Below are 15613 nucleotides of genomic sequence, written 5' to 3' on the forward strand. Positions count from 1 at the left end.
CATGACCCGTGCACCATTCCAGTACCTGCTCTCGGATTCTGATCCACCGACAGGCACCGGTTTTTCCGTCCCAGGTCAGAGCTCACGGCCTGAGTAAGTCCATCGCTCAAGGACTTTCTGCTAGTGGTTTCAGGGAAACGCTGAACCTCCCTCCAGAAAGCAGACAACTCTCGGCTCAGACACGCGGGTCCATTCCCGAGCATGCGGCATCAGGAGAAACTCCTTCCTCTCGCAGGCTAGTCGGGTGTAACACTCACCCCAAGCTCCATGACAAGCAGAGTGGCTCCAAAGCAGGATTTTCAACAGAACAGGGAGACTTTTTTAAATTATTCCATTTTTATTTCAATTAGATTTTTATATATATGTTGCTACGTCTTCAATGTCTTCCCATTTGGTAGGCCTTGGCTGATTAGGTGACGATTCCCAAAGCTACTCAAAACATTTCCACCTAAACCTTTCGGCAATTGAAAGTGACTTTTTGCCAAAACATTTTTGCTTCCATCAAAAATGTCCCCAGTTGTACACACATCCAAGAACCAAGGAGAATCATTCGAAAGAACTGGATGTATTAATAGGAAAGCTACCGTATTGTCTAACTGGTGTCACAGAGACTGGGTTGGAAAGGTCCATCAGGTGCTCTTTAATGACCTGAATATCAAAACCAAATCCCACACAAAATGGAAACAATGGGGGGTAATTGCTAAGGAGGAGACCATCCGAACAGCATGAGCAGGCAGGAAAAGTGAGAAAGGCAAAGACACAAAGCGAGTTATACCAAATGCAATAAGATGATGTTCTTTAAATACATTAGGAGCAAAAGAAATTTAAAGGAGAGTGTAGGTCTGCTACGTAGCAGGGAGGAGAGCTAGTAACAGAAGATGTCAAGACAATGTAGCACTTTAAAGACTAACAAGATGGTTTATTAGATGATGAGCTTTCGTGGGCCAGACCCACTTCCTCAGATCAAATAGTGGAAGAAAGTAGTCACAACCGTATATACCAAAGGATACAATTAAAAAAATGAACACATATGAAAAGGACAAATCACATTGCAGAACAGAAGGGGGATGCGGAGTACCACACTAATACCAACCCTGGTACCTTCCCTTGCAACAAACCCCGTTGCCAGCTTTGTCCACATATTCACTCTGCTGATACCATTATTGGACCTAACCAAGTGAGTTATAAGATCAAGAACACATATTCCTGCGCATCCAGAAATATAATCTATGCTATCATGTGCCGAAAGTGTCCGTCTGCTATGTACATTGGACAAACGTCTCAGACACTTCGCCAAAGGATTAATGCCCACAAAACAGATATCAGACAAGATCACAAAGAGAAAACAGTTTCTTGCCATTTTAACCAGAAAGGACACTCTCTCAATGACTTAACCACCTGCATTCTGCTACAAAGACCTTTTACATCTGCACTTGAAAGGGAATCCTCTGAACTGTCATTCATGTTAAAATTCGACACTTGCCAACAAGGACTTAACAAGAATTTGAACTATCTCACCCATTACCAAGACAGTTTCCCCAATTATCACCTCTAATACCATTAACTCACAAACATCCCACTCTCCCTACCTTTAATATCATCAATTCACAGACACTTACCTTCCTTCCTCCCCCTTCCCCCCCCTTCCCCCCCCCCCCCCCGCATTCCCCTTCTGTTCTGCAATGTGATTTGTCCTTTTCATATTTGTTCATTTTTTTAATTGTATCCTTTGGTATATATGGTTGTGACTACTTTCTTCCACTATTTGATCTGAGGAAGTGGGTCTGGCCCACGAAAGCTCATCATCTAATAAACCATCTTGTTAGTCTTTAAAGTGCTACATTGTCCTGCATTTTGCTTCAACTACCCCAGACTAACACGGCTACATTTCTATCAGAAGATGTCAAGAATGTTTAATGCCTATTTTGCCTCGCTGTCTGCACTGGAGAGTTGAATGGTGACCAGACACCCGACACAATCGGAATCCACCGCGGGAGGGGCCCCACCGTCGCTCCAGGCAGCAGGAGGCAAGCGAGTTTCTATGGGCTCGGACCCGCCTGTGAGCCTCGCTCTGCTTGGAGGGCGGAAGCACCCGCCCCAGGACAGCACGGTGACCAGCCCTGCTCTGCTGCACATGGGACTCAGACAGGGAGGGGAACTGCATCACAAACCCTGTCGCCCCGAGACCACTGGCCAGCTCCCGCACACACAGGGGTTACCAAAGCAGCGGCGGGAAGACTCGGGAGCCTGCAGACCAGCCAAGCCCCAAAGGGGCGACCCAAATACTCCGAGGACCCTGGGCAGCCGCAGGTACGGCCACTTGCAGCTCCCATTGGCCGCGGATCACCATTCCCAGCCAATGGAGGCTGCGGGAAGCAGCGGGGACTGGGACATCACTTCCGCAGCTCCCATTGGCCAGGATAAGCATCCCGCAGCCAATGGGAGCTGCAAGTGGCTGGTAGCACGCCAGGGGCTAATCTTGGTGAACCACATCCAGGCCCCGCCCCCCAGCTAGTGAGATACCACAAGGGTCTGGCCTGGGTCCAGCAATGTTCAATAATTGCATTCATGCCGTGGCTAATGGAGTGGGGAGTCGGGTATAAAATCTGCAGAGGACACTTAGCTAGGAGGGGCTGTCAATTCTTTGGGTGATTAAAATTCAAAACCACCTTGACAAACTGGAGAATGAGTCTGAAATCGATGAGATGAAATTCAATACAGCTAAGTGCAAAGTATTTCATTGGGGAAGGAAAAATCAAATGCCCAACTACAGAATGGAGACCAGCTGGCTAACACGGCAGCAAAAGCTCTGCAGAGCAGAGCGGATCACAAACTGAATCCGAGCCAACGCCAGAAAGGCTAAAACCGTTGTGGTGTATTAGCCCAAGTGTCGTATGCAGGGCGAGGAGTGAGTGGGCCCTCTCCAGGTGCGGGGGAGGCCCCGCTGGGATGCCATGTCTCGCTCGGGCCTCCACCCTCTGGGACAACGATGAGAAACCCGCCCTCCGAGGGGGCTTAAACCCGCTGCCTGCCTTTCGGAACGTGAGCTCCAGGACGAGCCGCTCACGCCCATTCTGCTCTAGGTGCGCGCTCGCCCACGTGCAGTTGGCAGAAGCTCTTGCCTTCGAGTGTCCGTAGCGTTGACACTCGTGTCATTGTTGTGGCTGCTACCAGCCCTCCACCCACTCTGTTCCTCCTGGCCAGCAACCCTGCCAGAGGGGCAGCGGGTGGGTAATGGAACAGACCTGAGCACATCTCAAAGGGCACAGTTAGGAATGGGAGGTTCCCATGCTTTCCCCTGCGAGTGCTCGCTCATGTCCACTCCGTTCCAGGGGCCCCACAAGCAGCGTTCTCGGAGGCCAGGGTTCTATGGCTTGCAGCAACTGCTCTGCCGAAGCCAGCACGGTCCCAGGCCTTCTGAGTAAGCACAGCATGAGGCCAGCGTATGGACAGACGGCCAAGTGGCAGCCCCGTGGATCGCCTGACTCGGAGCTTGTGCTGCCGAAGAGGCCTGCGCTCTGGTTCCAGGGGCGGCCAGGATCACCCCAGCAGGCCTTTGCCTACTCCAAGTAGCAGTGGATCCAAGCCACAGTTCTCTGAGCAGACACTGAACCTTTCGTCCTCTCGGCCCCCACAGCGAACAGCTGGGTTGATTCACAGCAGGGCTTGCTCCGCTGCGCCTCCACCTCTGCACGGGGCACCCCACTGTCAGCGCCTTACCGGAGCGGCGCACTGCCGGCTTTCGCCAGGTCCCTGCGTCCTCTGAAGGCAGGAGAAGCGGCAACAGACTCAGTCTGCAGCAAGGGAGACTTGGGCTGAACATTAGGAAAAACTTTCCCACTCCCAGGGGAGTTCAGCTCCAGAATGGGCTTCCCAGAGTCCCCGTCACTGGCGCTTTTTAAGAGCAGGCTGGACAAACACCTGGCAGAAGCCGTCTCGGGTGACTTTGTTCTGCCTCAGCACAAGGGCCTGGATGCGATGACTTCTCAAGAGCCCTCCTAGCCCCACATTTCTATGGCTTTTTAGTTATGGGGTTTTCATACATTTCCAATATTTAGCAGGGATATTTAGAGTTTCCTAACTGTTAGCAGAACGTCAGCTTGTACACGCGGCCTTTTTCCACCAACACGTTTAATCTCTTTGTACTTTACAGTTTTGGTTGAACACAGAATATTCCGGCAATGTATCAGGTAAGGGAAAGAGAAACTGGTTTTAATTTCTGAGTTTTATATTTGGCTAAAGTGCTGATCTCACTTCTACATCAGGTGGCTTAAATTACTTGCTGGGGGGGGGGTCCAGTCATTCCCCCAGAACTCATACCAATCGCTGCTCACAGATTAGACTTTCTAGCAAAGACTCTGTAGCTCATAAGATTATTAAGCTCTACACATGAATTTGGTATCATTATAAGGGAATTGAAGAGTTATTTAAAATATGTATTTTGAATTATTTAGTAGTAACATTTGAGTAACTATGAGATTAAGTACATTTATCACAGTAAGAATAACTTATGTTCAAAGTGCTCATGCTTAAGAGGAAAAGGGAATGGCAGGTGGGGAAAAATCATATTCGGTAAGAATCTGTAGAAAACTAATGTTAATATTTTGTTCTTTGTCTATAGCAATGTGCAAAATGCTCTAAGGTAGTGAATCTGAAAGAAATTACAGTAAACCCTGTGTTATGTGGCACGCTCGGGGATTAAGGCGTTCTGGTTATCTAAAAACTCTGGTTATCTGAGGGACCCATCAACCTAGGAAAACCCAATGGACAAAAATAGTAAAACTCAAGTTTTTAATACTGGTAGGTTTGTAGAGTGAGGCAGTTGGTCTCATTTCTATTTTGAGTTAAAGATGATTAGTACTTCTTAAATAAAAAATTGTTAAGCCAATCATGGTAAACCAAGCCAGGCCTGTGCACCTGAAGATGTGACAGTTTTGTGGCTGGGGGCAATGCCAGTTAAAGTTTTCTGGTTAACAGAGTGCCGGATAACAAAGGTTTCACTGTAGTTTAAAACCCTGTATTCATAATTTTCATTAAAAGTGCCGCGGGCGCACACATGCATTATAATCTAGCACCTCACTAGCAAAGATTTTCAAATTAGTTTGTAGATTTGTAAAACTGATTACAAGATTTTTTAAAATCAGATTTATATCTTGACTACAATTCTGCAGTTACTAGCACAGACCTAGCTCCCTCTCCTCCTGAGCATGTCGCGAGTAGATCAATTTCGCATCATCCAGCTCTCTGTCAAACATGGAGATAAGCCGGGGGTACTTGTCGGCAGCACTGGCCGCGATCACTGGCCGCTCTAGAAGGCTCCCAAACATGTCCAGCAACTAGGGAGAGGAACAGACAGAGAAGAGAAGAGACGAAATCACAGTCCCACTTCTCCAGCAGCCCCTAGTTCAGGGGGTGGGCAAAATCCGGCCCGCCACAGCGCAGCAGGCCCCTGCCCGCCAAGGCTGCACACGCAGCTCAGAGCAGCCGGCCGCTGGGGCCACCGTGAGTCTGCACAGCACATCCCTTGGGTGGAGGGGTTCCTGTGCACTGCCCTGTCCCCGCCCCCATCCTCACCGCGCCCATTGGCCAGGGCAGTGCAGGCGGGCACACGCAGCACGCAGGGACCTGCTGCCTCCCGCAGGCTGTGCCATGCAGAGACGTGAACGCTGGACCCAGCAGTGTGGGCAGCAGCAGTGGCCAGGGAGCCTGGCGAGGGTGCCGCTGGGCCGCTGCCTGGGAGCTGCCTCCTTCCTTTCTACCACAGCTGCTGGTCTCCCACTGGTCGCTGGCAGTGCCAGTCCCTGAAGGCACCTCCTGTTTCCTCTCCTCTGAAATGAGGCGCCTGGACACCAAGGCCCAGTCTACACTAAAAGGGAAGGTTGAAGCCGGATACACAACTCCAGCTATATTCACGACCTTGATTCCGGTTTCCCCTTCGCCTCCGCAGCAGGAGGCCAATGGCATCAAACACTCCTGTCAGCTTCCTTTACTCCTTGCACAAGCAGGAGTACCAGCCACCGCTGCGGTGCCCTCTGAGTTTGATTTAGAGAGTCTTAACTAGACTTGCTAAATCGAACTCCGGAAGAGCGATTGTGGCAGCATCAATCGTCCGTTTAGTGAAGACGTGGCCCAAGACAAGTGGCTGCAAGCAGGCAGGAGAGCTAGCCAGCTCTTCGTGCACTGCAAGTGCTCTGCGGACTGACACTAGGCTGCAACACCGGAACCCCTGCTCTGTGGGCTTGTGCAGTGCACCCTTCTGGGCATCCAGGGTGTCACTTCATTAACCCTTGACAAGCAAAGCAACAAGCAGAAAACTAAGGGTGCGTCTCAGCGGGAGACGTGCTTTGCGTTCAGAAAAGCAGCCTGCGTGTCGGAGCACAGCAACGGGACAGGCAGCTTGTTTGGGGAAGGACCGGCAACCCACACCAAAGCGCTTCCCATCTCGGACAAGAAGCAGACCTTGAAGGCATGCTCCAAGCCAGCCGCATCTTCCAAAGCCTGCCCAAAAATCGTCCCCAGCCTTCTGTCCAGATCCTCCACTTTCCGCTTGAAGGCAGAGGCCTCCCGCTCGAATGCCTAAGGAACAGAGCACAGCAGGCTGTGAGCACCCAGTGGGTCCCGCGCACCATGAGCAGGAAGGGCAGAGCCTCCTCTGACTCCACTACAGTGTCCCCACTTTACCCCAGCTAAGGGCGTGGCCCGGAGTGCCGTCCAGCCCCTCTGTCCCATAAACACACGACTAGACGGTTCCCTCTTCACTCGCTCGGGGCACCCGGCACTGGCCGCTGTGGGCACACAGGACACTGGCGACGTGGACCTTTGCTCTGACCCCGAGTGGACCTTCCCGCGTGCTCTCATTTCAGTGCTGCAGACTGCTTGCGGGGTACTGCAAGTCACTTCTCTAGGTCAGGAAGCCTGCAGCTACAGGGCACGCACCAAGCTCTTGTGGCGTGGATCACAGCACTGAGGCTGTTCCATTACCTTTCCACCATTCTGCGCTTGCTGCTTTTAATGAGCGCTTTGAGGTTTGAGGGGAGAGAAGTCGGTTGGTTTAATTACAATAAAATCATTTTGAACCACACAAAGAATGGCCGGGACTTGGCAAACAGGCCCGTCAGACTGCAGGCTGCTTAGCCTGGACACACCGTCCCAGCCTGCGCCAGCACGGTCCTGGGATTCGGGGTCTCGGTTTTCTCTAGACTCCCCTACAGCTCTGGCCCACGGCTGTGCAGGCTGCCAAGGGGCCAAAGGAGATTCACTGGCAGATGTCAGCAAGTCCCACAGGAGGCAGGGGAGAGAAGGACCCGAAGCCGGCCTCTTCCAGAGGCAGATTTCTGACCCTGTCTCTTCTGGTCCTCGGACGGTCAGGAACAGCACCCGTGTGACAGCTGAGCTCACCAGGGAAGGCCTGAGAGCAAGCCCAGTATTGCCAACACCACAGACTGCAGATGGCAAGACCCGGCCAGTGGCTGGAGGGGAGTCCTTCTATTGCCTCCCTCTTACTAACACTCAGGGAAGGGAAAGGCTATTTCACCCTATCTGCAACTCACCGTTAGATCTCGAGGTGAACGATGGTTATTTTGGTACCATAAATAACCATGAGCAGCAGAGCCCTCAGCAAATGGCATTCCCGCACTTGCTTTCTTACTGAAAAGTCGACCGTGGGCTCCAGTGTTTGGTGCCCGTGGTAGAACATCTCCAGATAAACCATAAAGCTGAAGCCTGCCCTGGCTCTTCCAGGCTGGCCTCTCCTGCACAGCATGTCCAAGCAAGTACTGACCGGAGCCTTAGGAATCTGGCTGATCTGTGAGCACTACGACCCATGTGCTAGAGCCATTATCTGGAGAGGTTCTGGGTTACTCGTTGTACGTGTGTGACAAGACACCGCATAACGAACCTCTGGGGAGCCGATTGGCCAGTCAGCCTTCCCATGCAACCTGTCAGCTGCCAAAAGCACCTTTCAGTCGGTGGGTGAAAATCAGGAAGTGATGCACTGACGGAGGAAGAGGCTGGAGACAAAGCTACAGAACTGCACGTGGATTCGGGTTTGATCTAGAAAGAGCATGCTTCTTGGGAAGCATTAGCACACTGCTACTCCTCCGGGAGCCCAGAACCACCTACCACGTTGCTTGTGTCGAGACAGTCGTCGCTTCGGTCCGACAGTACTTTGTACACCTCCTGGAACTCTTCGTACATGCCCAGAACCTGCTGGCTCAGCGCCTTCCCTCTTATCCCACCAAACTCTAGCTTCTCCAGCTTCAGGATGTCCAAGGCCGTTGCTAGGAGATCCTTCACATGGGAACAAGGTGTTAACAAGCACGGATGACAGCCGCTCTCACAACAAGGAGGCGCATTCACTCTGTGAAACCAGGGGGACAGGTACATGACACTGTGCAGGGCTTAGTGCCTGCTGGAGGCTGCCATATGGCTGGTGTGGCACACCCCCGGTCAGCACCTCACCTGGGCCCTATAACTCATGGGCTGCTTTTGTCTTCTCCTGCTCCAGCCCTGCTGCTACAGCTGGGACTGTCCAGCCAGAAAACAAGCCAGCAGCAGCCAGGAGATGCAAATCACATCGAAAAATCCGTTTTCTTTCTAGCTGTCACCTTCCTAGCATCTACTCAACAAGCGAATGGTGCACCAGGTTCTTACCACAGATACGGGCCAGAATTACTTCACTGTTCCTAGTGCTCTCATTATGAATTGCAGTTACTAACATGTTTATGTATGTTTGTCTCATTAGAATGACCAGGATCACTGGGTTTACTGCATAGCAGCATTTTGCTGAAAAGCTTCAGAATAGACGGTAATGACTGCGGAGTTTCTGCTGTTAATTAAATGGGGTGCATAAAAAATGCAGTGAGCTGCAATCAATAGTGCTTTGTATTCAGTTGCAGTACAGCCCTTGAGAGACAGTGAGAAGAAAATGTTCTCATTTAAAGCTGTCCCTTTGCTAAAATGAGGTAACGGCCAGCCCGCTGCATTTCCTGTGCCTGGCGACTGGGGGATGGGCAGCGCCGCCAGCCCGCTGCATTTCCTGCGCCTGGCGACTGGGGGATGGGCAGCGCCGCCAGCCCGCTGCATTTCCTGCGCCTGGCGACTGGGGGATGGGCAGCGCCGCCAGCCCGCTGCATTTCCTGCGCCTGGCGACTGGGGGATGGCAGCACCACCAGCCCACTGCATTTCCTGCATCAGGTGACCGGGGGATGGGCAGCGCCGCCAGACCACTGCATTTCCTGCATCTGGTGACTGGGGGATGGGAAGCACCGCCAGCCCGCTGCATTTCCTGCGTCTGGGGGATGGGCAGCGCCACCAGCCCGCTGCATTTCCTGCGTCAGGTGACCGGGGGATGGGCAGCGCCACCAGCCCACTGCATTTCCTGCGTCTGGTGACCGGGGGATGGGCAGCGCCGCCAGCCCACTGCATTTCCTGCGTCTGGTGACTGGGGGATGGGCAGCGCCGCCAGCCCACTGCATTTCCTGCATCTGGCGACCAGGGGATGGGCAGCGCCTCCAGCCCACTGCATTTCCTGCGTCTGGTGACTGGGGGATGGGCAGCGCCGCCAGCCCACTGCATTTCCTGCGTCTGGCGACCGGGGGATGGGCAGCACCGCCAGCCCACTGCATTTCCTGCGTCTGGCGACCGGGGGATGGGCAGCGCCGCCAGTCCACTGCATTTCCTGCGTCTGGCGACCGGGGGATGGGCAGCGCCGCCAGCCAGCTGCATTTCCTGCGCCTGGTGACTGGGGGATGGGCAGCGCCGCCAGCCCACTGCATTTCCTGCGTCTGGTGACTGGGGGATGGGCAGCACCGCCAGCCCGCTGCATTTCCTGCGTCTGGTGACTGGGGGATGGGCAGCACCGCCAGCCCACTGCATTTCCTGCGTCTGGCGACCGGGGGATGGGCAGCGCCGCCAGTCCACTGCATTTCCTGCGTCTGGCGACCGGGGGATGGGCAGCACCGCCAGCCAGCTGCATTTCCTGCGCCTGGTGACTGGGGGATGGGCAGCGCCGCCAGCCCACTGCATTTCCTGCGTCTGGCGACCAGGGGATGGGCAGCACCGCCAGCCCGCTGCATTTCCTGCGTCTGGCAACCAGGGGATGGGCAGCACCGCCAGCCCGCTGCATTTCCTGTGTCTGGCGACTGGGGGATGGGCAGCCCCGCCAGCCCACTGCATTTCCTGCGCCTGGCGACTGGGGGATGGGCAGCACCGCCAGCCCACTGCATTTCCTGCATCTGGTGACTGAGGGATGGGCAGCGCCGCCAGCCCACTGCATTTCCTGCGTCTGGCGACCTGGGGATGGGCAGCGCCGCTAGCCCGCTGCATTTCCTGCGTCTGGTGACTGGGGGATGGGCAGCGCCACCATGCAAAAAGAGAATCCCAGGAAAGTTTCGTAACGTACACACGTGTCTCCCAGGGAGACATCTGCCCAGATGCTAGCACAATGCCCCTAGCCCTGCCCCGCTGCAGCCTGCAGGCCCTATCACCGCACAGGTAAAGGCAGCGCCGGCCTGGCAGAGTCGAGAGCCGGGTGGCAGCCCTGCTGCTGAGCTGCAGCCAGAGCCCCAGGACGGGGCTTGTGCAGAGGGATTTCGGGCCCCGGGCGCGTGCCACGCAGCCCAGGAAGCACCACGCATCCCCCACTGGGGGCTCTGCTTCCTGTGAGCAAGGAAACACCAAGGCCAGCCCGGAAAGAGGGGCCCAGGTGTGAATTCAGCACCTTTCACCACATTTCAGACCAACCACTCACCTCCACCATCTCCAGCCTTCTCAGGAAGCCGTCCAGCCGCGCAAACACCAGGAGGGACGGGAAGTCCCATTGCTTCACTGCCTGGCCTGGTCTAGAGTAGGAGTGGAGATCGTCCCGACGCGCCTCAAACGTCTCTTTGAAGTGACTGAGGGTGCCAAGCGCCTCGCGCACTTTGCCCAGACTTTCCTCTGCTTCCCCCTTCAGAATGTCCTCGGGGTTCAGGTAACTCCGGGCCTACGGGGACAGAGCCTGAACTGACGAGTTGCTGCCCCAAGGCACCGGCTGGGTTCTTGGGCTGGCTGCGCTTAACTGTCGCTCTCAAGCTAAACAAGGTCGTAAGACACCCTCACACACGGACGCGGGAGGAGGGGAGATGACGAGCCTCCTGTCCAAAGCTTTCCTGAGCTAATCTATGGATCCGGGGACACTTCTCACAGCTCCTGCTGCGATGACCCAGAGACCTGAACTCCAGCTGCACGACTGGCCCAGCGCCCCGGCCAGGCCCAGCAGGAGAGCTAGCCGGCTGTGCCGGGTGGGGCTCTGACACCCAACCTCCCACTTGGCTTCAGGAACTGGCAGGAAATGGGGAGGAAAGGCAAACCCAAGCTAGCAGCTGACTGCTGGAGGGTCCTTGCCCCTCAGGAGACAAAGCTGCTGCGGCCTCCCGGATCCCCCAGGTAAGGGCGGCAGACCCGAGGAGCAGAGGGGAGAGGCAAGCGTTCCTGGGGACCGTCTGTGGGGTCTGCGGTGCCCTGAGCTTGAGAATCCACACACCCCTGCCCGCTCCGCGGCCACGTGGGACCCCCAGAGAGAGGCTTCCCCGGGCCACGCGCGGACATGGCACCACCTCTTATGGGAGGCTTGGAGCCGTGGGTGCTCTGGGCACACAGGGGGCAGACGAGTCTGAATGCAGCGGAAGGACAGGCGGAAGGACAGGCGGAATTCAGGGCAACAGCCACACGGCTGAGCCGCTTGCTGGTGCAAAGCGACAGTGCTGCTGCGCTGGCGTCCTCCGGACCGGGGTGGGCACAGGGCCCTGCCGCTCCCCCACCCCCAGGCCAATTAGGATTGGGGGCGGGGGGAGTGCGTGAAGTTTCCTCCGCTCTGCCCCCACCCTGGGATCAGCGCGTGGCTCTTAGAAGCACCACGTGCTCCTGGCAGGGCGGGAGGAGGCTCCGGGCGCTCCCCTGCTCCCAGGCCCTGGTTGGTCTGTGGGGGGGAGCATGGGAAGTCCCCTCCCACACCAGGCACACGGGCACCTAGAGGAAGCCGGGGGGGGGGGGCAAAGGCGCTCCCCCATTCCCAGACCATTCATTGTCTGGGGATGGGGAACCTGGAAGTATCCTGGCCCCGCCCCTTCCACTTGAGGCCCCGCCCCTTCCAATATGGCCCGGGGCCACTTCCAAAATTTCTGAAGTGGCCCCTGGCAAAAAATGGCCCTCCCGCCCACCCCCGCTCTAGACTGCGCTAAGCGAGTGGGACGTCGGCAGGCACCGGGCGCCGCAGTCAGGCGGGAACTAAACAAGGAGCCTCTAGCGCTGGAGCTCAACTCCACACGGCCCAGCTACGGCTGCCGGGCAGACTCTAGTCTCTCTCCGAGTCGGGGTGGGGACGCTAAGGCCCGGGGGTCAGGGCATCCCCCAGCACTGGGGAGCCCACCCTGGTACTCCAGCCCCCGCCCGCTGCCTCCCTCCAGCCCTGGACACCCGACTGGTTTTTCTGTGAGTCAGCAGCCCAGAGAAGGTTCCTCGCGCCTGCTCTAAGTGGCCTCAGTGCCACTCGATGGGACAGTCCCACCCCCGGCGTGTGGGTCACACACTCGAGCTCTTGCACAGGAGCATGGGGCACAGTGGCTTGCGATGGCTTTCATGGGTGGAGGTGCAGGCCACGGAGACCACATGGCTTGTGGGCCTGGCAGCGCGTCTCGTTTCAGCTGACAGAAATCCCAGAGAAGGCCAGTGGAAGAGGGGACAGCTGTGACCTCCCGGGGCCCTGACCCCTCCCCTGCCCGTGGGGCCGAGGGGGGTCAGGGCTGGCTGACAGCGCCCAGGCCACCTACTTGTTGGATGAGAAGGTTGCCAAGTTCCTGGAGCAGCACGATGATCCGGGCAGGGGTGTTGTAGTAGCTGGACGTGGCCCAGATTAAACAAACCACGTGGAGCAAGGGGCTGATCAGCGGCTTCACCTTGCTAAACGCCACGTGCTCCACGTCCTCCACGTGGCGCTGGAGAGGGGCCAGGTGCAGGCTAATGTCCTGGGCCTCAGTCAAAGCTGCGGGAAAAGCAGCAGCAGGAGAGGTGAGGTCTGTCCCTCCCCGGCTGTGTCACACAGCGATTGCCCGGCCTGGGATTATCTCAGCCCCCTGCACATCAACAGGCGACGCGAAGGGAGAGGGTCCCAGGCCGGCAGGCTGGACCCCCGGCTGCCACTGAGATCAGTGAGCTCACTGGCCGGGAAAACAGCACCCGAGGGATCATTCGGGAAGCCAGGCCAGGGATTGCGGGGCATCCCTGGGCTCCAGAAGACGCAGAGCCCGGAGCTTGACGCGGGTGGCTGAGGCCGGATGGAAGGTTTGCAGGGCGCTGCAGGTACAATCCCTGGACATGCAGAGGAGCGACGCGGAGCGTTGGCACTGGACGCCCCGGGTCTATGTTCATCCTGCACCCAAGCAGCCAGCCCACTGGGCGCAAATGGGGCACGGTGCAGCATCAAAGCACAGGCACTGTGTTGGCTGCACTGGGTCTCTCGATGCTGTCGGGACTAGGAGGGGCAAAGGTTCCTAGCCCGCCACATGGCTTCCCACGCCGCATGGCATAGGTCAGCCCCAAAGGACAGACACAGCCGCTTATTACAGAAGCATCGCCTGCCTTTTCAATCACAGCCCATAACTCACCCGCATGGCTCTGCTTCCCGGCTGAACCTTGCCAATAACACTCAGACCCTCTCTTGGTTAGTACATCTCCAGTTACTTACAGAACGGGCTCCAGCTGTTGTCTCTGGTTCTAGATCTAAGTAGAACTGGCCGGGGCAAATGGCTGGTCTTTTGGGACTGGATGTCGTGGTGATTTTTCCCCTGATACAGAGGCAGCAGCAGGGCGAGTGGGGGTGAGAACAGGAGCTGGTGGGAACGGGGAGCCAGCTCCCCATGAGCACCAGCTCCTGCCTTATTCCCATCCCCCACGTGTAAACATGCAGCCACTGAAATTGTCAGTGGTGACTGGGATGTAGTGTTAGTACCGTGGTGGTCACTATGCTTGGGCTGTGGGCTGCGGGGGACCCCCAGTGGCGGCTGTGTCATGTTACCGAATTGGAGGGAAGCAGCCAGATCGCTGCTGCACCCCTAGGTGGGGGTGTTGGCCCCAGAAATTGGTATAAAAGGGAGCCATGTGGGGTATTGAATGGGAGCTTATTGTTTGTTAATCTTATGTACGCTATTTATGTGAGTGTATAATGTCTGTGTGTGTAGGTAGGAATCTGTAATCTGTGTGGAAGCTGAATATTTCTCTGAATGTGGTTAAGCATGGCTATGGACAGGCTGAGTAGCCAGGCCCTGTAGGACAGTGGCTCTCAATAGGCTATGGACACACCCAAAGAATGGGGGCTCTCACCTGAGAGCAGCCAGCAGGGAAAATAGAGATTGGCCTCTGACCAGGTGACTTGCTGCATACTAGAAGAGGCCAGGAAGGAGGTATAAAGAGGCCATGTGGTCGATGCCATTTTGTTCTCAGCTCAGCACTTCATCCCAGAGGCAGCATTGCAGGGATCGAAGAGCCCGGAAGACCTGTGAACCCATCCTGACCCTAGGATGTGCAACAAGAACTTTTAAACCAGCAGCTGCAACATCTCTGCTAGAGCCTGCATCGAGAACTGGGAGATTCGGTGCATGTAACGTACTATTCCTTTCACAACCTTACTCTCATGCTTTTTTTCTTGTAATAATAAACCTTTAGATATAGATTCTAAAGGATTGGCCCAGCGTGATTTGTGGGTAAGGTCCAGAGGGTAAATTGACCAGGGATCTGTGGCTGGTTTCTTGGAACCGGACAGAACTTGTTCGGGGTAGGTGGGATTGGGTGCTAGGACCCCCCACCTGTGTATGAGGCCCGGGGCCATCTGGGGCACGGATATTGCTGGGTTGTCGGAGGGGTTTTGCACGTGAGGTTTCAGGCAGGCAGCTGAAGCGCTCTGTGGGACTGGTTTGTGGCCTGTTTGGAGAGGTCACCAGTCGGGGAGCTGTAAGGAGCCCCGGATTTGAGCAATTCGCCCTGAGCGGACGCCCTCAGCTGTGTCCAGACACGGCCCGGTAGGTCACAGGCTGTCTGTAGCACGGCCCAGCAGGGGGCGCCCTACCGCCCCAGGGCAGTGGCTAAAACCAGTTCTACAAGTTAAGGGCAGAGGCTGAACAAAGGCAGCGTGTGCTGGGGGACGACGGGGCAGTCTTGGGCTGGAGCCATGAAGGAGAGAGACTGAGGAGGGGGCTGGGGTCGTAGGGCCCAGTCACCCCCATCTCGAGGGGGGCCTGAGGCATCCTGGCCCCAGTTCCGGTAACCAGATGACATCTGTGCTGGGCTGTACCCGGGAGAAGCAATAAACCCCTCTATTCCACCAGCTGGAGGGGTCTGTTCGTGCTGCTCCGGGGGAACCCCCAACTCGCGTCACAGTGACACATTCACAGAAGGAAACGATGTTAACATCCCTGGCGACAATGCCAGAGCTCCCCCCCCCCAGGCGCCCGTCCCAGCAGCCCCTCCCTGCGCCCGTCTACCACAGGCTCCAGAACATCAAGGACCAGTGGCCCTGCAGACCAATCGTGGGGTGGCCGGGGAGAGGACCAGCCGTGAAATCAGCCCGGCTGCGGCAAAG

The 15613-nt window shown here is 56.1% G+C and overlaps 1 protein-coding gene across 2 annotated transcripts in view; it reads right to left on the bottom strand.

The window, feature by feature from the left end:
• The window catches only part of DNAH9 (dynein axonemal heavy chain 9), a 250404-nt gene that overhangs the window by 225826 nt on the left and 8965 nt on the right, over positions 1–15613 (bottom strand). For both annotated transcript variants that reach the window (XM_089771994.1, XM_075903450.2), the window contains 5 exons: positions 12810–13021; positions 10751–10984; positions 8122–8289; positions 6460–6576; positions 5186–5336 (listed from right to left, as the gene is read on the bottom strand). In XM_089771994.1, coding sequence (XP_089628120.1) covers positions 5186–5336; positions 6460–6576; positions 8122–8289; positions 10751–10984; positions 12810–13021 — 882 coding nt within the window. The remainder of the gene's footprint in view (positions 1–5185; positions 5337–6459; positions 6577–8121; positions 8290–10750; positions 10985–12809; positions 13022–15613) is intronic.

This window comes from Pelodiscus sinensis, chromosome 20, assembly GCF_052426305.1.
Source record: "Pelodiscus sinensis isolate ZL-2025 chromosome 20, ASM5242630v1, whole genome shotgun sequence".
NCBI lineage: Eukaryota > Metazoa > Chordata > Testudines > Trionychidae > Pelodiscus > Pelodiscus sinensis.